Raw genomic sequence first — 26852 nt, forward strand, 5'->3', positions numbered from 1 at the left:
CTTGCGGTGAAATCACTGATCTGACGAAAGCGTCCCTTTTACGAACAAATATCGCTGTTAGAAACTGCATAGAAAGTTAGGCCCATTCAAATGAGATGTAACTGGGTTTTTAATGGTTATCTGAGTAATAACTGCTGCTAAACAAACGTTATGGCCCTGAAAAGCTAAATTTAATTTTGTGGAATTTCAAATTCATTCATTTTAATAAAAATTAAAATTAAGAAACTTTAAAAAAATGTTTTTAAATGTTTGTTCATCTTTATTTCAGGTTTACCTTTTCCACATGCGAGAGCCCCAATCTATGTTTTGCTCTCCAACATTTTTAAAAAGTTAGAATCAAAGGAGCTTTTTCACTTCCTGGTTCTCGGTCTGTGAGAATTCTGCTTTGTGATTGGCTGCTTAGACAGCTTGTTGACGTCACAGCAGCTCTCAATATGGGATTCCCACTACAATACGTTGATTTCAACTGCACATTGGAAAAGCCGAACTTCTCGCCACAGAGATGGCGAGATCTTTGTGGGAAGCTTACTTCGGGGCCAGCGGCAAATGCCTTTGCTTTGCTGCTGACCGCAAATTACAGGCCAATAACTATTGCTACTCAAAAGTTAGAAAGATTATAAACAGTTGTCAATGCTAAACTGCAATATAAACAAGTTTGGACAGAAGCCCCTGAATTAAACTTTATGTGGTAGTTTGTTGGTGATTGCCCACAGAGTCTCTCTATCTCTTGCTGATGGATTTGGATGAACTACTCAAGTTGAGCAAGACAGGGCTGAGAGATACTTTATAAAAAAATGAATAGGCCCATGTTTACTTCTGGCAAAGATACGGAAATAAGCACCTGGAGTAAGAGTCTTTTCTTTCTCAAAAGAGAAAACCTCTGTCAGTTTGGCATGTTATACGCTGAGGAGGATCAACCCTCAGCTGTTTTTCTAAAGACTCTTAAGACAATCCAAATATCCTCCTTAGGATACTTACAGAAACATAATCATTTCCATAAATCATTATATATTGCTAAGTAATTTTGTATTTCTTTTCAGTAAATCTAATATGCTAACCTGAAATAAGGTAAACAAATCAGTTGCAGTTTTGGCAAATTTTTATTTAAAACTTTCAACTTTCACACACCAGCTTTTAATAGTGGATCTTAGAAAAATCATGCAGTAGCAAAACTTTGAAAAAGCATCAGGTGACAATGAGACATGTAATTTCTGTCCTCTTCAGCACTCTGCTTTGGTGTATCAATCTTGAGTTAACACCCTTAACCTTGGGGGTTGTACAATGATTTCAACATTTTCCTAGTTGGTATTTATAGTAACCTTTTGATGTACACATATAGATGTAGCAAATTATGAAAAAATAGATACTTGCAGACTAAAGTGATTGAAAGAGCAATGCAATTTTGATTGACATTACATTTAAACACTGTATAATGTTCAGATATTTATATACTTTTTTTGCATTTATTGCTAATGCTGTTCAAAAATGTGAATATATTGCAATATTGTAGTTCTATGAAATCAATAAATCACAAAATTAAGATTTGTTAGCTATGATAGCATGAGATTAACACTGAAATTATTATTATGGAAATGTTCTGTTACCATTATGTTATAAATGTAATTGCTTCAAAGTTGGTCACTCCATTTAGAGGTTTATTATGGCATTTTCCCTTGCTTATTGAAAATTAAAGGAGACAGTACATTGTCACAGATTTATCATAGAGTATTATTTTGCTCACAACTTTTCCGTATTATACTACCCTGTCCATAACTCAAGTTTTGATTATTTTAGTCAGAGTAGAAAAGTACTTGCCTCTTTAAAAATTCATTATAAGCAAAGGTTAGTGAAACACAGTATTAAAGCTTTCCAAGTACTCTCCAGTTTATTTAAATTATACACGAAGAGACTCTAGGAGTAATCTTCTGACTTCACACCCCTGTTGGGTCGCTTCACCTTCTGGTAGCATATATCGGTGATTCAGGAGCTCACATTAGTTTAAACGGTTGGAAAAATCACATGCAGCACACAGCCAAATGCCCTCCTGGCGGGTGAGGCTTCACACCACAAGCACAAACTCAGAAAATTACCCCTTACACATACTTGGTTAGAAAAAGATTTCATTCTGTTTGAACACTATGACACAAATAGTCATGGATGTGAGCTGGCAGCTGGTGATCTGCGTTCCTATCCACCTACATGCAGGCCAAACATCCTGCTTTTAATTAACTAAAACATTCCACCAAGTAAACAGGATTGATGGCAGGGTGCAGGTCAGTGACTTGTCACAACTGCTCACCCAACACACACAAACACACGTACACAGTGTACTGACACAGCCTTGTTTTCTTGGAGCAACTTCACCTTTCAGTAACAAAAACCTTCTTGTTCCTTCCGCCCTCAGCAGGCTAGAAACGTCATTCCAGTTCTGCGGTAAGCACTCTATTAAGGAGAAAAAAAAAGCCTGCATTCAATATAATCACATTAGCTTTATAGAGCCTGTGAATACTTTCTAATCTCTTAGGAACACTGCCGAGAAATTAATACTTTGCTTATACTGTAGACTTCAGGAAAGAACTAGGCCTATTAATATATTGTTCTGTAACAGTCATAAACACTGTAAAACAAGTACCAGGTTTCGACACCAATAAGCTCGGTAGTGAGTTTAAATTTGATTTACAAAGCAATGCAACCTCTAATTATATGCAACACCAATAAAATACGTAAGGTGTAGCTAAAGAAAGTGTACCATATAATTTCAGTTCTTACACTTACCTTTTTATTTCTAGCAGTTCACAAAATCTCAAATATATGCCAAATTATGTTTAACAGAAACCTCTAAAATATGTATCTCCTCTGCACAAATTAAAATGCACCATATACAATGATAAGTAAACACTGCAATTGGATACCAGCATTTTCTGTGAGTCATATACCATTTGTTGAATTTTGCAATGCAATCCAGAAGGGCAGGCTTAGTATTTCCATATATCCATCACAATTAACCACTTCACTGGAGTACACTGTACCTATTATTCTTCAGTGGAACAAACTTATAATTCTGTTTGCAACTGTTATCTGATACTACTGTGCAATCATCAACAATTTTGCATTTGTGTCACATGTTCACATGAAAAGCTTATAAAACAAATGATTCAAAACACATTGAAATCTAACAGAAATGGGTAATTGAGGAGATCAGTCCAAACGCTACGATGTCAGTTACTAAATGCCATGACCTAACTTTAAAAAAAAATTCTGACAGCTAATGGATCACTTGCTGAGTCTTCACAAGTTTCCTAGTCCTGCGTGCGCAATTTAAACTTTGCCAAAATTATGTTGGTCCTTTTTTGTATGAGCTGCTCCACAGAAGGATGTTCCGATTCGAATATTGTCAGATACATGGCTTAGCTATTAAAGATGACATAACCACTGGAATAGTCTACTCAGAACAGGGGAAACACCACAAGTTTTAAAAAGGTATACGTTTTGGGATTTTAAACCTTTGATTATATAATTTTAACAAAAGATCTGTTGTTTATCAGAATTGAAAAAAGGTCTGTCATTCATAATATAAATTGGAGATTTCCTTTAAATTGATGGCTGATTAATACTTTCATGTGATTAACAGATTACCAATCACTTGTCAAAAGCTGCCAGCGCTAGATTCACAAGCATCATCTGGGGCGGCACTACTTGGTTGGAGGGAAGGAGTAAACGATTAATAGAATCTGTGGCCAGAGTTGTTGGCCAACTGGTTAACCACCACCTCTTGGAATCCTAATAACTACACATACACACATGAAAAGCATATACAGTGAGTAGAAATATTGCTTCTTGCCTTATGTACAATGTAATCTGGCATGCAGCAACAAATAAAGCCTTTCATTCCAGCTCAAAGGAAGTTAATTTGAACATCCCCAGTAAGATATCTGTTGGGAAAATTGCCCAAATATGCAGATTGGCATGGTGCTCAGCTTATTATTATTCTAAATACACCTAATCACATAGATATATTTTTAAAAACAATCTGCCAAAGGCATTTTGTGAATAAAACAAAAATATACAACTTGCTAAACTGATCTCGGATGCCATTTTTCAGACTGCAAGCCCAAATATATCATTTCATCAGGTACCTATTTTGCAACAACACTTAATATCTATTAAAAAGTGGGGATAATTTTGACTTTGGACAATAGTGTAATACTCCAATGGAAATGAAAATCGGGAGAGATGTATAACAGTTGGCTGAATCGATATCGTCCGTTTTACACTATCGCCCAAAGTCAAAGTGTGTGTGGTTGCAACATTCCATTGTAACTGTGCCTGTAGGTGACACGGTCAGCATTATATTACGCTATCTAATATTATGTAACAGGACTCCCACGTTCAGGCAAATTCATTGGTAGCAAAAATATCTGGAAAATACTGATTATTAAGGCAAGCGTTGGCGAACACCAGCAGCAGATGAACGTGACATCATGGCAAGTGGAGCACAAAAAAGAAGAAAACTGAAACTAAGCAGAAGTCTGATACGTACCCCAACCTCCCACTGCAGGGCCACCCTGTACCCCACAGAGGTTAAGCATGTAACTGCTAGCCCACTGAGCAGCATTGTGACTTTCCCCCACTGAGCAGCATTGTGACCTAATCCCTCCTCAGCTCCAGTGAACAGGTGTTCACCCTTATTCAGCCCCCACACACACAGGATTTTGGTCCTCAACCAACCTTGCCATGAGCAAGCCTGCAGCCTTCAACTCCCCCTACCCACCGAGGTAAAATTACCCACCATCTCCACACCTCAAAACCTCCACTGCCATCTCTGCCGCTGACTGAAGAACCTCTCGCTGGCACCGTTCTTCTTTCGCTGACTGAAAACTCCCACATCTAGCAATCTCCCGGATGAGGCAAAAGCAACCACCAGCACTGCTTCTTCCTCTCTCTCTCTCTCTCCCCCCTCCCCTACTCCTCCCCTTCCTCTCCTTTACCCTCCTCTCACTCTCTGTCTACCCCCCCTTGACTTCCCTTCCTCTCTCCCTCACCCTGTCCCCTTTCCATGTCTTCCCTCTTCTCTTCCCTCTGTTTTATCCACTTTCCCCATCCTCTCCCCCTCACCTTGTCCCCATTTTCCCTCTATCACTCTCTGCCCTCTCCTCCTCTCACTCCATGTGCAGTCCTTCCTTCCTCCTCACCCTCTCTGCTCTCCGTTCTCTATCACTCTCCACCCTCCCCCTCCTATCTGCCTCCTCTCCCCTCCCCTGATTTGACTCAATTATCATCCCACCCTCCATCCCTGCTTCACCTGAAAAATGATCTTGATCTTGACTCCCTGTATGCAATGCAATAGAAGATCGACTAGTATGACAGAAAACTGAAACATACACAACAGATGGCTACAAGTGAATTACAAGTCGGTCACACAATGAAATTATTCTGGCGTCACTGACAATGAGTTACTTTATCCATTCAAATTCAGATTTTGTAACTTTTTTTGAAAGCGCAAATAGAACAGGCTGAAAGTTGGAAGATTCATTGTAAATTGAGTTTTGCTCTGCCTTACATAATCTTCAATGTTTTGCATCAGAGATACTCCTGTTATGCCAAGAAATTCACGAGCAGCAACAGAAATTATTGTATAAAACTATTAAAAATAAATAGTGTCACTGTAACTTGTATTAAGTATGTGGAGCCACAGAGCACATATGTTGCAGATTTATGCTAAGATTCCTTGCTTCTTATACAGTGACTTCCCAACCTCAGCTGGGTCTTCGAAGGAGGTACACAACAGAGGTGAGAGAACTACCAGCGCTGACAGATACGAGATTGCATGCGGAGATAGTTACTATGATCGCTTGGTGTCTTGTTTCTCTGGTCTTTCCAATTGTTTAGAAATGATTTGGTGATTTGCTAACTTGGACTAAGTAAACTAAAGTGCAATGCCAAAGGTCAAAGATGATCACAATGTTTAACTACAGTAATCAGGTAGGGAGTGTTGACATTTTGGAATTAATACATGAAAGCCGATAAAGTACAGAAAAGGAGCTTACAAAATCAAAGGAAATATGTGTGTGAAAAGAATTACGAGAGGCATAATGGCTCCCTCACTGGCACAATGGCTTGTACAAGAATAATGATGCATTTGATTTGGACTGCCATTATAAAAATGAGTTTGTAATCTGATAATAAATTACAGACTGTGAATAGCCTTGCTGATTACCTCATTCATTAGCTAGTTACTAAGTTTAAAAAAATCTGCCTAATACATGTTGAACAACATCTAATAAAGTAGTTAACCAGTCTGTAATGAATTTAAAAGAGCTGCAATTTCAAATGCATCAAAGCAGACGCATGATGACATGGCCAACATTTCCACCCTCCCATGTTCGATCCTGTAGGTCAAGGTAATAAAGACTGACTTCTGTCAGGGCAGTGCAACTGTCTGTTTATTGCTAACCTAACATCAGGTATGGAACCATCAACAAGCAACACCAGTAGAAATAAAGTTAATTAACATCCTTGCTGGTCCTGGATGCCAATCAGAAGTCCCAAGTAGGAAAATTCAGTACTCGCCAAGTACATCCATGTACTTGGCTGATCATGTATTTTCCCATCTCAAATGCCTCCCAATCAGCATCCAGGGCTGGAAAGAATGCCAGTGTGTGGGTGTTTCAGTGGAGCTGCTCGATAATGTCAACTGAGCTGTTCCCCACTGAGAGGGGAGAAGCAAAATATAGGTCTCAATGGGGAGTGGAAACTAAATCTACAAATATCTCTGATGAAAGAGAACTTTTTAACCATTTCGTGACATTGCTTAAATGGAATACACTGTGCTTACTTTCCTCCTTTAAAAATAGTTTGGTATTAGTTTTAAAATGAGTGAATGAAAGGCAAAATTTCCACAAGGAACTTTATGTTTCCTATTTCTTTGGTTTAAAAAAATAATAAAGGTAGACCATATGATTGCCATAGGGCATCGGAAGAGGACAGTCGTGTGGTGCAGGTTAGAAATCTCCTAAGAGAAGATTCATACTTTTCTTTTTTATTCCTGTTAAGTTAGATAATGTGCCGTAGATGGAGGCTGGTTTGAAGATGGGGAAGGCTGCATCCATAGTAAGTAAGTTACATTTCTGTGCCCCTTGCCAGAAGTTTATAACCTGCAAATGCTCATCAGTAAATGTACTCATTTGTATGTACTGTAACTTTCCTCGTTTCTCCTTCAGTTAGTCAGTACTACATTATCAATAAAATAAAAGTCCTACTACTTAGATGTTATATAATGGACAGAGCTTAAATATACAAACTGTTCATGGAGTTCTTAATGCATGAATTCTGCTTGCCCAAGCTCCGCCTTAGCATACAACACCCTGACAGGGAGAGGGTGCCTTGCCCAATTCACCTCATCAAATCATAGATTCTGCTGGTTGATGACGACAAGGATGGCATGCAGGAGTAAGTGAGTTTTAAATGGCGTAATATAATTACTGAAGAAACTCTGTGGCCCTGAAAAATAATTTTTTAAATGTGGAGTCTCATTCCCGCAGAAGAAAATTAATGTTGCAGATTTTTTTTTTTAAATATATACTTTTTAGTTTTTCTCTTTTATCCCTCTCCCTTGATTCCATCTGTATGTCCCAATCTTTATTTCGCTTCCCGTACAAATGATTTGAATGTAATTTATTTATTAACTTCCTGGTTTGCAGTCTGCGTGGCTCAGTGAGGATACTTCAATCTGATTGGTTGAAGAGACTCGCTGTTGCTTGATCTGCTCACAGATGCCACAGATCTCCTGTGGAGGGCACTGCGCTGGATCAGATGCTCGATTAGTGGGAATCCCCGTTGACAAGCCGGCGAAAAGTCTCTGGGCAACTGCATGCAAGGTCAACGGCAAAAGCCGTTCCTTCACCGATGAGAGTAGAATCCGGGCCATTATATTTCTGTGCGCTACACAGAGCTTAAAATACTATAAGCCCATAAACAGACACCCAGTTTGCAGGAAGGATTCTGTGAAATTTGGTATATATGCAATTGTAGAGGTTTATTTATTCTCTAAATGGTATTAATATCATGCCCAATCTGAGTTTACTAGGTACAGTGGAATATGCTATTAGGCATTACTGTTTTTAGTGTACATATAGTGCTCAAATTGAACTGGCCAAAACCTGTTTATAAAATATCTGCAAATTTTCATCAGTTAAACTGATCAGGCTGCAAAGCCCAGATGCGAGCATATAATTTCACCCCAATATCAGTTCTTTTATCTTTCAACATTTACTGGCTCTTTAAATAGCTGATTAATCAGTGCTTGGCCTCTTCCCCAAATGCTTGGCTCGGTTTGTAAACGCCCCTAACACTAAAACACAGTGGGGGGTTTTTTTAGTTTGTTCTTTCAGTCACAAACTGACATTCTGAGCAGAACGCGACCAAGAGCTTGCCAGCATTCGAAGCTGAATAGCTCAGCAATTTAAAGAGCTGGTAAATTCTGAAACATAAATGAACTGATATTACGAAATAAAATTACGATTGTCCATCTGGAGAAGAGGCTAAGGAGCTGGTTAATCTACCATTCAAAAGTGTTGGTTAGTGCTGAGCAGTACTGCTCAGGTAGTCAGTACACATTACCTATACTGATCAGCCAGTTAGAGTGATAATTTGGGCTACTGACCAAGTCAATTACTAGAATCAGATTCTGCTGTATTTCAGAAACTCACATTTTAATTTTAATTTTACGTAACTGACAATGGATAAATTGCTTCTAAACCCACCTTTAAAGTAGAGAAACCCATAAACTGTACAACAAAACATTAGATGACTGGCATTTAAACATTTCATGGATGATATAATATTCCTGTCATCACAATTAGCACTTTGGAATTGAAGAAAAAAAGTATAAAATATACTTGTAGGAGACTGTTTACCTTATCAAGAATTTAGATTTTATTGAAACCAATAAAAGAGATTTCCACAAGGTAGCAGAGAGCCCTTTTCGCGTATACATCATAAACGATACGGGTAAAAGGCCGAAAATGGGATTAGAGCAGATAGTTTTAATTGTGTGCTATAATTTCTAGGATTCTAACTCAGTAAATCCGTAATAGGAAGGTTTATCTTAGATGCTATTCACAACATCCGGAACAGAATTAGGATATAGCCAACCATAGCATTGTGGCTACCTTGCTTTGAAAAAGAGACACCAAAGAGCCAGCTAGTAATGGAGGTGATCCTCATAATCTCCCTTCTGAGCTCCTTAATAGCTTAAACATTACGAGAATAGCTACAGCATTTTTCAAGAACAATATTGGGACATTGTAACAGATCCATAACTTGGTCTGTAGCACATTGTGCATCACTCTCATTCCAGGGGAACTGGCTGTTCCCATCGTCAGATACGCTGAGGTTGATATTGATATCTTCAAGGTATCCATCACTACCTGTTCAGCATCATCCTATTGTTCTCTTGATGCATATGACTCAATTATGTGATACTCATTAGTTTATCACTAGTAGAATGAATCTCTTCTTCACTTTCATTCCAGGGGAACTGGCTGTTCCCATCGTCAGATACGCAGAGGTTGATATTGATACCTTCAAGGGATCCATCACTTCCTCTTCAGCATCATCCTATTGTTCTCTTGATGCATATGACTCAATTATGTGATACTCATTAGTTTATCACTAGTAGAATGAGTCTTTTCTTCTACAACGGCTATGCTAGGAGCTAGTTGCAAAATCACCTACCTAAATCTTTGTCCTGCTACTACATGATGGTTTATTTTCGTGAAGTATTTGTGCACACTTTCCTCTCCATGGCAAAGCCAACAGTGATGCCGAAGCAGAGTTGGACTTGGCTGGGGATTTTGCTTCTTAACTTGTTTTCCCTTGATAAAAGGAGTAAGAATATAAAGACATATGGGCTGACATTTTGTGCTTTTTAGCCTTAAAACTGCCATTATTTCAGATTTTAATTAGCTACTTTCATCACTGAAGCCTCCTTGGACTCCTCCCTTGAAGTTTCTCACAAAAATTGTTGAGAGAAGCAGTGGCTGCAAATCTCTTATAAGGCAAACCTTTCTCAATCTAATGGCAACTTTGAAGCCTATAATTAGCACAAATCAGAAACATTTAGCTGGAACTGAAAAACAAAATAATTTAATCCCCAAGTCAAAATACAGAAACAGTACAATCAGAGAAACACCATTTCTCACTTGTGTGGTGGTCTCAAAGACTCAAATACTATCAGGCCCTACTGACGACTGGATATTGATTGTGTGTGTATCAAAGGGCACACACACATAAATGCATGCAAACATACAATGTGTAAGTAGGAAAGTAGAGTACTGACATTGTGAAGTTAAACACAACCTAAGTAGTGACCTCTTAACACTTATCAACTGTAAATGTATGGAATAACTAAATTGATCACCAAAAGCATTAAATGCTGACACAGTTGTTGATTGAAAAAGTAAACAGACAGAATCCAGATTTAACATGGAATAAGTAGCTGATGGGCTAAGCACAGAGACAGAAGAGATGCACAAATGAGTATGCCTTAGTAAGGATGGCAAAAATGTGGGGACTGGACTAGCTTGAGCTAATCAAGGTAATACTGCAGCCCAATTTGGATCAAATTAATTTTCAATTGAGATGTTTTTTAATTTAATGTTCAACTTAATGTTTCTGACAATACAATCACATCAAATTCAAAGTAAAGTTAGCTTTTTAATCGTGTAGAATACTTTTTCAAATGTTATTGATGTCAGTAGGTAAGTACAACCTATGGGCTTTAAAATCCAAGCTTGGCATCATCGAACCACAACTTCCCAATTCACCTCATCTTGTTTCTTACTCTTTTGAACAGTAGTGGTGATCTCCACCACAGGTCATGGCCCCTTCACCTGGCTTCAAACAGAAACAGTGATCTGGTTCCCTGACATTCTAAAAGTGTTTGGTAGCATGTGATTTGGCGTTTTGGTTGCGAAAGAGTCCATTTTTAAGATATTTTCTCCCATTCCCTTTGGGTTTCTCTGATGGTATCATCTTCAACTGATGGGACGGATAGTGATTTGCTCCCAGGCCTCTGCCAATGTCACATGACCACACGATAATCATGGATGAAGAAGGCCATCTCACTTCATCCATCCAGAATAATCCCAACATTTCCTCAATCCCAATGTACCATTCAATTGTTTCAAGTGATTTTAAATGATTGCAGGGTTTGTTGCCTCCACTACTCTATTTGAAAGTTTATTCCACACGTTGATGACTCTTTGAGTGAAGAAGAACGCCCTGATATCGGGTTGTAAAATTACCTTTTACTGATTTGAATCTGTGTTCCGTTGTGCTACTTCCATAGTTTAAAGTAAAGTAATTTTAAAAGCGCACTCACCATTGCCTTGCTTCTGGTACCGGCACACTTATTCCTCATTCATAGCTAAGTGCAAAGAAGCTGGATGACTCCACCGACTCAGTTGGCAATCTACGTTCATGCGACTGGCGCCTGTGCTTTTATTGGAGGGTAGCTTTTAGCCCCAAATAGGGCCACCCTCCCTTTGGTACACCTGCAGGTGAGCCTCTGACTCTTCAGTATGAAGAGTAGCATTGCTGTCCACGTTGTGAACAATTAGGTAACTGTACTGTTGCCACCACAACTTTTCCTTTATGATGAGCTGCAGCCCATTAAGAGCCGCTGCATCCCAGATTTTGCTCTCCCCAGTAATTGTGCTTTAAGACATTCATTTACTCTGCTTGTAGCCTAGGCAAATGAAGGGGTGAGATTTATACTGCAAATAAATGAATGCTGCTCCTTCTGCTTCCAATGTTGCATTTGGGAACGGTAGCAAAGTACTTATGTTACTGGACTAGCAATCCAGAAGCCTAGACTAATGATCTGGAGACGTGAGTTCAAATCCTACTTCGGCAGCTGGGGAATTTAAATTCGGTTAATTTGCTGATGAATCAGTACTCCTCCATGTTGAACACCACTTGGAAGAAGCACTGAGAGTACAAGGGCACAGAATGTACTCTGGGTGGGGGACTTCAATGTCCGTCACCAAGAGTGGCTCAGTAGCATCACTATTGACCGAGCTGGCCGAGTCCTGAAGGACCTGCAGCAGGTGGTGAGAGAAGCAACATGAGGGAAAAACCTACTTGACCTCGTTCTCACCAATCTAGCTGTAGCAGACAGTATTGGTAGGAGTGACAGCTGCACAGGCTTGTGGAAACGAATACCCATCTTCACACTGAGGACACTCTCCATCGTGTTGTGTTAAATGGGATAAATTCAGAACAAATCTAGCAGCTCAAAATTGGGCATCCAAGAGGTGCTGTGGGCCATCAGCAGCAGTAGAATTGTATTCCACAATCTGTAACTCTACTTCGACCATCTGTAACTCTGTAACAACCATCAAGCCAGGGGACCAACCCTGGTTCAATGAGGAGTGTCATGCCAGGAGCAGTACCTAAAAATGAAGTGCCAACCTGGTGAAGCTACAACACAGAACTACATACCACGGAAACAGCATGCTACAGGCAGAGCTAAGCGATCCCACAATCAACGGATCAGATCAATGATGGTGTAACCCTGCACTTGAGTGCAAAAGACAAGGCTGAAGCGTTCGCTACCATCTTCAGCCAGAAGTGCAGAGTGGATGATCTATCTCGGCCGCCTCCTGAGGTCCCCACCATCACAGAAGTCAGTCTTCAGCCAATTCGATTCACTCCACGTGATATGAAGAAACGGCCGAACGCACTAGATACAGCAAAGGCTGTGGGCCCGCACAACATCCCAGCTGTCGTGCTGAAGACCTAGGGCAGGATTTTCATTGGGCCGTGGAGGCGGGATTGGAGGCGTGTGGGGGGTTAAAATCCCGAAATCGGGGGGCACGAACCCATCCCGCCTCCATGCCAGTTTCAAAGGAGGCGGGTACTCGACCCGCACTGGGACCCGCCTCCCCGAGGCGGGAAGGGGATTAGTGCCAATTAACTGCCTGTTAACAGGTAGTTTTTAGCCTAATCCCTATTTTTATTCCTGAAGTGTGGGATTCCCGATGGCTCCAAACCACGCCAAGTTAGCGAGGCTGTGGCTGCAGTGTGTACCATCTACAAGATGCACAGCACCAACTCGCCAAGACTTCTTCGACAGCATCTCCCAAACCCGCGACCTCTTCCACCTAGAAGGACAAGGGCAGCAGGCGCATGGGAACACCACCACCTCCAAGTTCCCCTCCAAGTTACACACCATCCTGACTTGGAAATATATTGCCGTTTCTTCATAGTTGCTGGGTCAAAATCCTGGAACTCCCTCCCTAACAGCACTGTCGGAGTATCTTTACCACATAGACTGCAGCGGTTCAAGAAGGCGGCTCACCACCACCTTCTCAAGGGCAATTAGGGATGGGCAATAAATGCTGACCTTGCCAGCGACGCCCACATCCCATGAATGAATTTTAAAAAAATCATCATTTATGTCATAGGTTAACTCTAAGCCATGTCCTTACATTATCAATTCAACAAATACCATTATCTTTTGGAGAAATTTATTTGGTAAAATGGAGCAACGTAACTTTTTGTATTAAAATGGAAGTAACTGATTTAGAATTTTGAACTTTCCAGCATTAGGTTTTAATAAAGGGACCACAAACTGCACAAATTTTGAAAGTATGCTGCTTACTTGGAAACTTACTTTAAGCATGATACATTTGATCACTGTACATCTCATTCACAACTAATTTTCACCAAAACACATGCACCAGTTCGAGGGCATTTGATGCATAGTTTTAACATATCAATTCACAAATATGTGCGGTCAAAGGAAAATTCTAGAAGGTAGGTTTGAAACTTATGATTGTTAGCCTTTTAAAGCAGTCTTATGTCCTAATCTTATTTTGTTTCTTAAAAATGACCTGATTTGATTACAACTCTTTCTCCCTCCCACCATCAAATTTCTTTCCTCTCCTGAAGGTGCTGACTCATGCTTTGATTTGATTCTACAGGCACTGACAGCCATTGGCTACCTCACTCAAAGACCACTCTTCATGTGCGTGCGTGCAGTCAGTAGGCTATTTGACTATAGGGGGCATCACAGTAAAGTCCACACTTGTCTTCATCTGATGCCACATAACTATACTTTCCAGCATAAATCACTGGATAACGAACAGGACCAGAAACTCCAACTAATTATCCCAGTTCCTAATCAACTGATACTGGGGCCCAATCGTGATATCTTCATCACTGCTCCTGCTGAAATCAGCAAACCCAGCACAGACCAATGATTGAACCTGAACCCTTTCTTGTCAATGTGGCTTTACCCCACACCAGAGGAGTTTGTTTTTAAAAAATAAGTTTTAAACCAAGATTTACATGTAACCCAATTCGACAACAGCTACTCTGCCTTTCCTTTAATGTATAACAGAGAGTGACTACAAGACAGTATTCAAGTGATGTCATAAACTGCACATGTGCCAATGAAAGGGTGACGTGTGATCTTTATGCTAATGTTAGATTACAGGCTTGTAATCACTTCCGTCTTTCTATTATTGTTTATGCTATATGCAGGATATTTTTGCTCAAGTAATTAAGCTGGTTTGTTTTCCTGTTTTTGCCTGTATTCCTTTGCCTGGAAGTTATGTGAGGTAAGGAATCTGGGGACATGTTTCATGTTGGCAGTTAGTAAACTATTTGTTTAACTTTACCAGTGTTCTCCTGCTAAATAAAAACACCAATCTTTCTTCTTGCTGGCAACAGCTAGTTTTTATACTATACTTTATGAGGTTGTTATTTTTTTTAATGCTCCCTTATGGTTGTGTAAGGTAAATGGAGAACTGGCAGTTTTGTAGCATGATGCATGATATCACTACTACAGGTTTATATCACAACAATCTTCTGTATCTTTGAGAGGGTGCAGAACATTTTGAGGGGAGTAGGGGAACAACCAGAAGTCGTGGTCCATGTGGGAACCAATAACATAGGAAGGAAAAGGGTTGAGGTCCTGCAGTCAGAGTTTTAGGAGCTGGGGAGGAAGTTAAAAAGCAGGACCTCAAAAGGTAGTAATCTCTGGATTGCTGCCAGTGCCACGCGCTCGTGAGTATAGGAGTAATAGGATAGGACAGGCTAACGTGTGGCTGGAGAAATGGTGCAGGAGGGAGGGCTTCAGATTCCTGGGGCATTGGGACCAGTTCTGGGGTGGGCGGGGCCTTTTCAAGATGGATGGATTACACCTCAATAGGGCTGGGACCAATGTCTTCACGGGGAAGTTAACTAGTGCTGTGGGGGCGAGTTTGAACTAATTTGGCAGGGGGATAGGCACCAGGATGAAACATTAGAGAAGAGAAACAAGGTGCAGAGGACTGGAGAGACAAATAGTACTAGAGTAAAGAATAGTTCAGAAATAGGAGGGATCAGACAGGGGGGAAATGAGAGGCAGTCAAAGATGGGTTTGAATTCCATGGGGGAAATATTTGGTATCGACCACTTTGGGGCGCTAACATCACCCGGGCGCAAACTTTAGCGCCTGGCACTATTCAGTGCTGGCGACCGCGAAATTCAGTTTTAGTGCCCCTAGAGGGAAGTGGAGCGCTAAATCAAGCTCTACACACTTCTCTTAGGGCGCTAACGTCGGGGAGCAAGGCGCTACCGCAGAGCGCTACTCAGTCAGACTGGTGCCTTCCAGTTCTTAAAGGGGAGGTTCAATCATGCGGCACAGCCTCACCCTGATCATTGCTGCTTGTGACCTGGGCCTGCAAGGAGGTGCAATCCATCAACCACAAATCTCATGGTTGATCAGAGGCCCAGGGAGAGAGCTCGCCAGTTCAGCGACCAGGCATTGGAGGCTCTGGTCGCGGCTGTGGAATGCCGACGGGCAGTGTGTTCCCAGACACTGGCAGGAGGCCTTTGCCGCAGGAGTTCAGAAGGATGTCTTGTCCAGAAGCCTGGTCCAAAGGACTCACACCCAGTGCCGCAAGAAGTTCAATGACTTCACTCGGGTGGTCAGGCTGAGTACATGCTTGAAATACCTCTACATCCACCATCTCAACCTCACTCTGTGCACAGGCAGTATAAACTGCCAAATCCCCAACACTCACCCACCAACTATACCCATCTACTAAAAGTCACATCCACATCTCACGCCTTGCATACATTAACAGCTATTCAACTATGGTAGGCACATCTGCCTACGCGTTAGCCTGTCCTATCCTTTTTCTTGCAGGCCAAGCTTGCTCATAACAGGAGGGAGCAGCAACGTTCAGGAGGAGGTCAGGCAGAGCTGCACCCCTTACACAGCGGAGGAGCGAGTGCGCAGCATCATCGCAGCCCAGGTCGTGGGCGCTGTGGCAGTCGGAGAGGTCGACCCCCTTGGGGACAACCACGGTATGTTCATCACCTCTCCCTCTTCTCTCATACCACTTCCCCCTCAGAACACAAGCCCTTCCCACTTTCCAGCTAAGTATACTATCTCCCTTCCTTGCTCCCTTCCTGCCCCACTCACTGACGTTAATACCACTCTTGTGCCTTAATGCTTTCAGATAACCAGCCGCCATCTGACCAGCCTCTCCCTCAGCCTCCCAGTGGCAGCGACACGGGAGAGGAGGAGGAAGAACAAGCCAGAGCCTCACTGCCTGTGTCACCCGAAGGTGCTAGGTCTGATAATGGGGCCACGCAGTCGCTGGAGGGGAGCCTAGTAGATGGGTCTGGTGTGGGTGAAGCTCCGGGACCCAGTGGGCTGCAGCAACGCCATGGGGAAAGGGAAGTTCAGGGGACATCTCTCCGGAGGGTGAGTGCGCGCATGAGTTCTGCTGCACAGGACTCGGATGAGGACCTCGATGTCGAGGCGATGACCACAGCGCCGATCAGCATGCATACTGAGCTCATGGGTGCAATGGCAAGGGTGCCCGAGAGCATGGATGCACTGGCTAGGAGCGTGGAGGAGTCTGCCTCCAGCAATGCTCTCAGCTCTGCTCACACCATCGAGCCCATCCTTGGCGCTTTGCAGAGGATGGTTGCCTCGCAGAGAGACCATGGGGACCCAGACCTGATGCCGCGTGTCATGGTTGTGGTGGCAGCAGCTATTGCAGCACAGGCTGAGGCAACGCAACGGCTTAGCGCTGTAATGGAGTCAGTGGTTGATGGCATCCAATGTCAGACTGCTCTCATGCAGTCTCAGATTGATGCCACGCAAGCGTTGACTGCTGCCATCGTCGTTGGGTTGCCCACTGTCCACCAGGGATCTCACGGTGCCACAGCAGGCCAGCAATCTGTGCTCGAGCAGATTGCTCTGGATGCTGAGGTTCTGCCCCGGGGGAGTGGCAGTGTGTTGATCGAGCAGGAAGGTGCTGTCCTCTCTCAGGATGACAGAATTCCTGCTGCCAACACTGCCACTCCGCCATTGCACTTGCCGCAGCCTGTAACCCTGCCATTTCACTCAGAGGGTAGTGAACCTGTGGAATTCTCTACCACAGAAGGTTGTGGAGGACAAGTCATTGAATATATTTAAGAAGGAGATAGATAGATTTCTAGACACAAAAGGCATCAAGGGGTATGGGGAGAGAATGGGAATATGGTATTGAGATAGAGGATCAGCCATGATCATATTGAATGGCGGTGCAGGCTCGATAGGCCGAATGGCCTACTCCTGCTCCTATTTTTCTGGGGTTTTTTTCTGTTTCCATACCAGACTGCTGCTGCCCATGCTGAGTTGGTGCTGTCTGCAGCTGGGCCTTCCATGCCCAGAGCTGGTCGAGGGCGTCCTGCAAGGCCATTTGCAGTCTCTGCCAGCCTTGCTGCAGCCACTGGGGCCACATTACAGAGGAGCAGTAGGGTTGGGAGGGGGGAATTGCAAAAGGGAGGGAAATCATTGAGGAAGACCCAGTAAATAAAATGTTAATAGCAAATGGGGGGAGTATGTGTACAAAAGTTGATGGCCTAGAAATTCGGTGGGCTTTGCGCCCAGTTACAGCCCAAAGAGGGCTTCTGTGCAAGTAGGGGTGGTAGCGCTGATTTTGAGGGCCGCGGTAATGGCGGCGGTAGCCGGTAGCGCTGCGCCGGCACCGATGACGTCATCGGTGTGCGCAGTGCCCCGGTTCCGCCCCGCTACCGCCCCGACCCCCATCTTCAGTAGCGGCCGCCTCTTCCGTGGCGGCCGCTAACAACATCGGGAGACCGGGTCCTTACTGCAGCCTTAGCGGGGCGCTTTAAGGTGGAGGTGTGGCCGGCCGCTTTTTCGGAGGCCGCCTGCCCGCACCTCCTTCCCCGGCCTCCTCGACCCCCCCCCCCCCCCCCCGCGGCATTGCCGGCTGGTTTCCGTGGAGCCCGGCACTTCTCCGTTGTGCCGGGCTCTTTTGCCGGCACTCGCAATCGGGGCTCCGGCCATTGCAGGCACCTCCTCCTCAAGAGAAGGAGGAGGCCTGCAGTACCGCAGCCTGCCGCACCGCATCGGGTGGCGCAGCGGCAGCTAGAGCGCTGAAATTCAGTTTCAGCGCCCCAAGCGGGGGCGGGCACACCCTGGAATAGCGCCCGGTTCCGACTTGGGGCGCTGAAACTGAATTTCTGACGGTCGCAACTGGCTCCGCGCCCAGCGCTAACTTTTGGGCGCTAGCCAGCTGGCGGGCCCAAACTGAATTTCTAGGCAGATGTGTTTGTAAATATATTGTTCAGTTTGGTAAGAAATAGTTGTGTTTGTTCATAAATTGTTGTGTTTGTTTATTATTGGTTATGTTTGATGAGAGAGTTGTGCAGAATAATAAATGTTTATTTCGATGTAGCTAATTTTGTGATGTTTCTCATTTGAGGTTTGCCCGGTCATAGGGGTTGCGAGCTGGCTGTAATGATGTGGTTGTTCTGCACAAATGCCACGTGCTATCTCATTTATTGGAAACGCTGTGTAATGAGACGATCACAAATGGCCCTTGCAGAAGCAACATTAAGTGGCTCCCTCCTTCGTTGCTCCTCCTCCTCCTGTCCCTCTTCCTCCTCCTGAGGTGGACCTCCAATCCCTGGTGGCAATGGATGGGCCCTCAGAATGGCCAGGTTGTGCAGCATGCAACACACTACAATGAAAATGGAGACTCGATCAGGGTAGTACTGCAGGGCTCCTCCAGAGTGGTCAAGGCAGCAGAACCATTGCTTTAGCACGCTGATAGTCTGTTTGATCAGGTTCCTGGTGGCGTTATAGCTCTCATTGTAAGCATGCTGAGCAGGAGTGTTGGGGTTGCGGAGGGGTGTCATCAGCTAGGTGGCGAGTGGATAACCCTGGTCTCCGAGCAGCCAGCCGCGAGCTTCATGTGGTGGGTGGAACAGTGCTGGGACACCAGTCTGTTGCAGGATGAATGCATCGTGGCTGCTGCCAGGATAGCGGGCATTGACGGCGGGGATGCGATGTTTGTGGTCGCATACCAACTGCACATTCAGAGAGTTGTAGCCTTTGCAGTTGCGGAACACCTCTGCATTGTGATGAGGTGCCCGCAATGCTACGTGGGTGCAGTCAATGGCTCCCTGAACCATGGGGAAGCCACATGAGTGTTCATGCTGTTTGTCTCGGGTGATGGGGAATGAGATGTACTCCCTTTTCCTTCTATAGAGAGCATCTGTGACCTCCCCGATGCAGCAATGGACGGCGAACTGTGAAATCTTTGCAATATCCCCTATTAAAGCTTGGAAGGAGTCACTGGCATAGAAATTGAGAGCGATTGTGACCTTCACTGCCACTGAGAGACACCTCCTGGTCCTGAGCTGAGGCTGGAGCTCTGGCTGCAGGAGGTGGCAGAGCTCTGTGACCACCTCCTTGCTGAAGCGGAGCCTTCTAATGGCGCTGCTCCTCTGACAGATGAATGTAGGAGAACTGCTCCCAGAATACCCTGAGAGGGTAAGGTCTCCTGTGGAGAGCCCTGTTGGCCCTCCTTCCTCTGGCCACGCTTTCCAATCTTTCTCTCCGCCTCTGCTGCCTCCGACGATGAAGCTGGAGGACGAGGTCCTGTGCCAGTACAGCCCCCATTAAGTGTTGGGAATGTTGCACTATCAAAAGTAAGACAAATGAACCTGATAAATTTTTGTCAGGAACAAAACTCCTTCAAGTAGGAGAACCTCAAATGGGTCAAAACGCCTGTCTGCTTCTGTCAAAGTGACAAGGCAGCATTGTTTGCCAACAAAAAAAAACAGGAAGTGCACGCCTTTAAATAGCGCTCCTGCAGCTCCCAGCCGACTGCAAACCGCCTCCTCTACCTGTCGTTCCTAACGGCAGGCGTGAGGCAGGGGGTGAAAATGAATTTTCGGTCCGGGGCGCTACGCGGCTGGTTGATGTCACGATCTCCGGGTGCAAGAGATCGTGGCGGTAGTGTTTAGCACCACCTCAAACCACCAGGTGAATTTCTCCGGCGGCGCTAACATCGGTATGTCGTTAGCGCCCCCGGAGGCGCAACCAACCGAATTTCTCTCCCCATGTGCGTAAATACAGGTTGCATAGTAAATAAGGTTGGTGAGCTGCAGGCACAAGTCGCCACATGGTAGCAATAACAGAGACCTGGCTCAAAAAAGGGGAGGATTGGAAAAGTATGGGCTAATAAATGAAAGTCAGTACAGATTTGTTGAAGGAGAATTGTGATTGGCTAACTTGATCGAGCTCTTTGATGAAGTAACAGAGAGTTGATGAGGGTAGTATGGTTGATGTTGTCTACGTGGACTTTCAAAACGCATTTGATAAATTACCATATAATAGACTTGTTAGCAAAATTACTGCACATGGAATTAAAGGGACAGTGGTAGCAAGGATACAAAATTGGCTAAGGGACAAAAAGCAGAGAGTACGTGGTGAACGCTTGTTTTTCCAGACTGGAGGGAAGTATGCAGTGGTGTTCCCCAGGGGTCGGTATTAGGATCACTACTCTTTTTGATATATATTAATGACCTGGACTTGGATATACAGGCCATAATTTCAAAGCTTGCAGATGACATAAAACTTGGAAATGTAATAAACAAGTAAATAATGAGAAGGATAGTAACAAACTTCAGGAGGACATAGACAGACTGGTGAAATGGGCAGACACACGGCAGATGAAATTTAACGCAGAGAAGTGTGAAGTGATGCATTTTGGTAGGAAGGATGAGGAGAGGCTACATTTTAAAGGGGGTGCAGGAAGAGAGACCTGGGGTGTATGTACACAAATCTTCGAAGGCAGCAGGACAAGTTGAGAAGGTTGTTAAAAAAGCAGATGGGATCTTTGGCTTTATTAATAGAGGAATATAGTACAAAAGCAAGGAAGCAATGCTAAACCTTTATAAAACACTGGTTAGGCCTCAGCTGGAGTATTGTGTTCAATTCACTTTAGGAAGGATGTCAAGGCCTTAGAGAATGTGCAGAAGAGATTTATTCAAATAGTACCAGGGACGAGGGACTTCAGTTACGTGGAGAGACCGGAGAAGCTGGGGTTGTTCTCCTCAGAGCAGAGAAGGTTAAGAGGAAATTAGTTAGAGATGTTCAAAATCATAAATAGTTTTGATAGAGTAAATAAGGCAGAGCTGTTTCCAGTGGCAGAAGGGGTGGTAACCATGGAACACAGATTTAAGGTTGTTATGATCTGGAATGCATGGCCTGAAAGGGCAGTGGAAGCAGATCCAATAGTGACTTTCAAAAGGGAATTGGATAAAATTATGGAAGGGAAAAAAATTACTGGGCTATAGGGAAAGAGCAGGGGAGTAGGACTAATTGGATAGCTCTACCAAAGAACTGGCAAAGGCACGATGGGCCAAATGGCCTCCTTCTCTGCTGTATTATTCCATGATCTAATATAAAACTGGAAAAAGAATAACAAAGTGCAAAATGTAGATTACACAAGAACTATTTTCACTGATTTTGAAAAGTTCTGTGATGTTAATTACACTATTATTTACTACCACAATACCAAGCTATTGCCAATGTACCATGTTAATACCTAACTACAAATATAAAATCATGAACTCTATTTATGTGATATACCATGCAACAGCTTTAGTACAAATGATTTCATTTATTATTTTTATTTTTTCCTCAGTTCTTCAAAAGTATCAGTTCGGGTATACATGCACATGCTTGCATGTCACCCTATGAGAAGCTTTTCATTTCACTTCCTTTCATACTTCCAATTTGTTCAAATGTTTATGACATAAATCAAGCCATGATATAAGGCCAAGACACTCAAAGCCTTTATTTAAGAACAGTGGAGGGAGCCCTGCCCCTAAGAAGGGAAATTCCTGGCTTGGATGCTCGCTGGCAGACTACAAAAGGAAAAGCAGGATGTACCATTAGCTTTCATTCCATTCCAAATAACCTGGAACCCATAAACCAGATATTATATGTAAATGTGTGTACGCATTTATATGTATCTATCTATTTATATATAAAAAATCATTCTCCATCTGCACAAGAAAGGTATTGCTTGCAGAGAAGTGGTTTTCTTCACCGGAGAAAGTGCACTGAACTAACTGCCACATCAGTTTAGAGGAAGAAAATTAACGTCTTGTTTTGGTTTGCTCAGCACTGAGTTTATCTTTGATCTAGTAAGTCTAGCACTGAGAGGAAGTTCTATTGAAAACTGCAATGCAAATGAAATTGTTTTTAAAGCATTAAGAGATGACTAATATTTCCTATGGCAGTTTGGGGGCAATATACACACAACTGAAATGATACTCTACTTAATTAGAAAAGGGTCGAGAGTCCAAAATCTGTCTCGGTAAGTTTATAATATGCGGATGTTGCAGGGGAAGTAATAGAGGCATATCGCAACAAAAATTTCCTTCCTGCGCAGAAGAAAGAAAGTACTTTGGTTCAGGCTATAGTAGCTCCAACAGCTCAGAGACTGAGGGTTTTGGGCATTAACACGTCAATTTTTCCAGAATTAACTGTTTACTTTTGCAGAATGGAAAATAAAATAAATTATAAGCAGATGTGGCAACCAGCTTTAAAAAAGAAACAAATTGAGAGTCATATTTTTGAAGTTGTCATTTACACTGGGTTTATTCTATGATGATAGCTTCAGTATAATTTCTCTTCTGACTGCATCAGCTGTATTTGATAACCGTTAGATATGCTTTTACACCTTCATATCTGTAAAATTGAAACTTAAAAAAAAAGTCCAACTAAAATGGATTTTCAAGGCATTTTTGCTAGTTATTAGAAGAAATATATATTGGCCAAAGTTATGTAGCTAACACTTATCAACAAATATTTCACTCTGTTGTACTCAATATCTGAAAAATATCTGCTAATTAAATAGGCTAACATACGGATTGTAAGAATTGTTACATTAATGAAACTGAATATTATTTATATACAATAAAAAGACAATGTCATTTTAAGAGCATCACTGTGAAGAAAAAAAATTAAGCCTATAGCATTATGAAATAAATTAAAAGATGGTTGAACTCAGGCTGTGATAATAGTAATGAATGTATTGATGCATCCATATGAAATCCGTTGCCAGATATTTTATTGACACACCAACCCATTTACTTTAAATGGCTCAACAGCTTTGTTAAAATAGCAGCCATAGAAACTTCAGCTGAATGTGTTAATGCATTCATTACTAATTAGCGAGTGCAATATCAACCCATAAGTGGTCTGTAATATTTTAATTATTTAAAGGTCACTATGAAAATCAATGGAAGGGATACTATACAGTTTTGAACTTTCTTTTTCTGCAATTGAAATAAAAATGGTGACACAGGCCAGTGGTTGTTGATTCAATCTACCTTATATAGGTTGTTGCATAAACATCGTTGAGCAACAGATTTTTTTGAACACATACATCTGAGAATGTCAAGGGAAACAATATTCCATTTACTCGACTTCAGGGCAGAACATGGTATATCCCAAAGGAAAGCAAGTCCAGCTATATTAGCTGCTTTATTAGTAAGACAGGAAGTACAAACTCCTTTGACTCCCTTCATAATATTGTCCGAAAGGCCCAGCCATGTCAAAGAAAGTTATTCATGACAGGAAGCCAGGAACTTTTTCCAGAGTCGGCAGCAAGGAAGGAAGAAAACCGTTTGCCTCAGCTGTCCTCTGTTTCTCGAGTCCCGTTTAGAGCCAACAAAGCAGGAAAGGGGGTGGGGAAAAAATAAATGAAAAGGAACAATGTTTATCTTTAAACAGATTTGTGATGTTCTCTGCTGAGTTGCAAGAGCAGGATTTTCACAACATCTGAAAGATAAATGATCTGTTCAAATATGGATGACAGTCCAAATGATGGACTGTCCTGCCAAATGGAACTCATAAATGCAGTGAAATAAAATGTAAATTACTGTATGTTTTATTGACAAATTTAGATCCTGTTGTGAATGTAGCCTACTTTTAAACTATTAACACTACTTTCAGAATAAGACTATAGACTCCCTAGTCTCGAAGACTACGCCAGATTTATTTTAGGCATGCAGGTTATTTGTGGATCAATGCTGCGTCATAAAATCAAGTCCAGATTATCTCCACAGCTAAATCACTGGAAAATGATGGGTCAAATGACTCACTTTCAATAATATATGCGCTCTGCTGTTCACCGTGTTGCTTACAGGAAGTTCCAATTTGCCACAGAACTCCCACTTTGCTGTTTTACCTATAATAAGACTTTGAGAAATGAACCCCGTAAACTATTCTGCTAAAATCTGAGGACAGCATATAGTGTCAAGTGTTCTCAAGTTGTCAACCCAATTCAGGAAGGGATATCTTTGTCACTTTGTCACACTCAACAGGAATGCAGCAAAGGTAGAAAATGCTTCATGCTAAAGATCGTGACAGAGGCTTTGAAAATAACAGTCCCAGATTTGATCCTCAGTCTTTGCTTTGTTAGTTGTTCTCAGCCTGGGTGGTAGAAGGTGTTTTAAAATTGTGGATACTGATGGTGGCCAGGAAAGTGCATGTGAGGACATGGGCGAGGATAGGATTGCGTTTAGCTGTGATATCCTTCATTGTTAAGCAGCCTAATGATGGTTTCTGTTAAGGCTCACATATGGAGATCAGCCATTATGGGTGAGATCTATATAAAACCTTGTTAAGACCACAGCTGGAGTACTGCGTGCAGTTTTGGGCTCCACATTATAGGAAGGATGTTGATGCAATAAAAAGGATCCAGAACAGAGTCATTGGGCTGCTGCCTGGTATAAGGAAATACAAATACAAAAAGGACTTTTAAAATTGAGGCGGTTTTCATCAGAACAGACGAGACTAAGGGGTGATTTGATTGGTGTTTAACATTATGAAGGGGTGGGACAGTGGATAGAAACAGACTGTTTCTAGTGATTGAGGGGTCTGGAACAAGGAGACATAAATACAAGATTAAATGTAAGACAAAGAGCAGGGGAAACCTTTTTTACACAGAGTTCTGAGGCTTTGGAATGCACTACATGAGTTGAAACAGAGACCATGTCAACATTTAATAGGTTAGATAGGTCATTGAAGAAAAGGGGAATTAAGAGATATGGGATTAGGATGACTACTCACACGTGGAGGATAAACACCAGCTTGTTAAACACCAGGCCCTCCCTCGCGATTGCCTCCTTCCCCTTTAACCTACATGAATTTCCAGAAGACATTCGATAAGGTGCCGCATAAAAGGTTACTGCACAAGATAAGAACGCACGGGGTTGGGGGTAATATTTTGGCATGGATAGGGGATTGGCTAACTAACAGAAAACAGAGAGTCGGGATAAATGGGTCATTTTCCAGTTGGCAACCAGTAACTTGTGGTGTGCCACAGGGATCAGTGCTGGGGCCTCAACTATTTACAATCTATATTAATGACTTGGATGAAATGACCGAGTGTACTGTAGCCAAATTTGCTGATGATACAAAGATAGGTGGGAAAGCAAGTTGTGAGGAGGACACAACGAGCCTGCAAAGGGATATAGATAGGTTAAGTGAATGGGCAAACGTTTGGCAGATGGAGTATAATGTGGGAAAATGTGAGGTTATCCACTTTGGAAGGAAGAATGAAAAAGCAAATTATTATTTAAATGGAGTGAGACTACAAAATGCTGCAGCACAAAAGGATCTGGGGGTCCTAGTACATGAAACACAAAAGGCTCGATTTTAACTCAGGTGCGGGCTGTTGTCGTATTATCCGAATTTCGTGTTTCCCACACGAATCTAAATGGATGTGGGAGATTGATGCAATTTTAACTCAATTGGCCAATTGATTTCCAACATGTGGGAAGCCTTTGCAAAAGGGTTTTTCATGACTGAAAGTCCCCTCCGATGATGTCATCATTGCTGCTGCATTTAAGGTCCACAGCAAGCCTTGCTTCTTCTGCAGGCTTCCATGCTTTCTCCATTTGGTGTCAGAGGGACCTGCAGGAAAGATGACAAGCAGGAGGGCAAGAGCAGCTCCTCGCTTTGACGAGGCGGCACTGCAGGCATTAGTCGATGGGGCTAGGGCTAACAGGGAGGTCCTGTTCCCTTCATCAGGGAGGAAGAGGCCTCCCACTCAGACCAAGGCTGTGTGGATGCAGGTGGTTGAGGAGGTCAACTCCTTGGGTGTCACCCACAGTTCCTGGATACAGTGCAGGAAAAGATTTAATGACCTTCAGCGCACTGGAAAAGTGAGTATGAATTTCCCATCACCCTCAATCTGATCCCCAGTGCCTTTCCTCACCAGCACTCAGCTTTAGCAATCTCTTCCTCCACATCCCACTTGACACTGACATCCATGCACCTTTACCTATTCCCTCTCTCTCTATGCTCACATTCACATAACTATTCCACCATGCAGCCCTCACACTCCCTATCACTCTGATGCTTTGAACACAACTGACAACACACAGGGAGGGCCCTTGGTCTTGCAACCTCACTCCATCTTTGTCTCCTTCTAAGTATCTATGCTATGCACTCTCTACACTCACCC

General features: G+C 42.8%; 1 protein-coding gene across 20 annotated transcripts in view; it reads right to left on the reverse strand.

Annotated features, from left to right (window-relative positions):
* Nucleotides 1-1081: 1081 nt before the first annotated feature.
* The window catches only part of supt3h (SPT3 homolog, SAGA and STAGA complex component), a 637210-nt gene continuing 611439 nt past the window's right edge, over nucleotides 1082-26852 (reverse strand). For all 20 annotated transcript variants that reach the window (XM_085997053.1, XM_085997051.1, XM_085997050.1 and 17 more), the window contains one exon: nucleotides 1082-2442. In XM_085997053.1, the coding sequence (XP_085853179.1) occupies nucleotides 2401-2442 (42 nt within the window). In that variant the 3' untranslated portion in view covers nucleotides 1082-2400. The remainder of the gene's footprint in view (nucleotides 2443-26852) is intronic.

Source organism: Somniosus microcephalus, chromosome 9 (assembly GCF_052327205.1).
Source record: "Somniosus microcephalus isolate GS21.2 chromosome 9, FLI_Smic_1.0, whole genome shotgun sequence".
Lineage (NCBI taxonomy): Eukaryota > Metazoa > Chordata > Chondrichthyes > Squaliformes > Somniosidae > Somniosus > Somniosus microcephalus.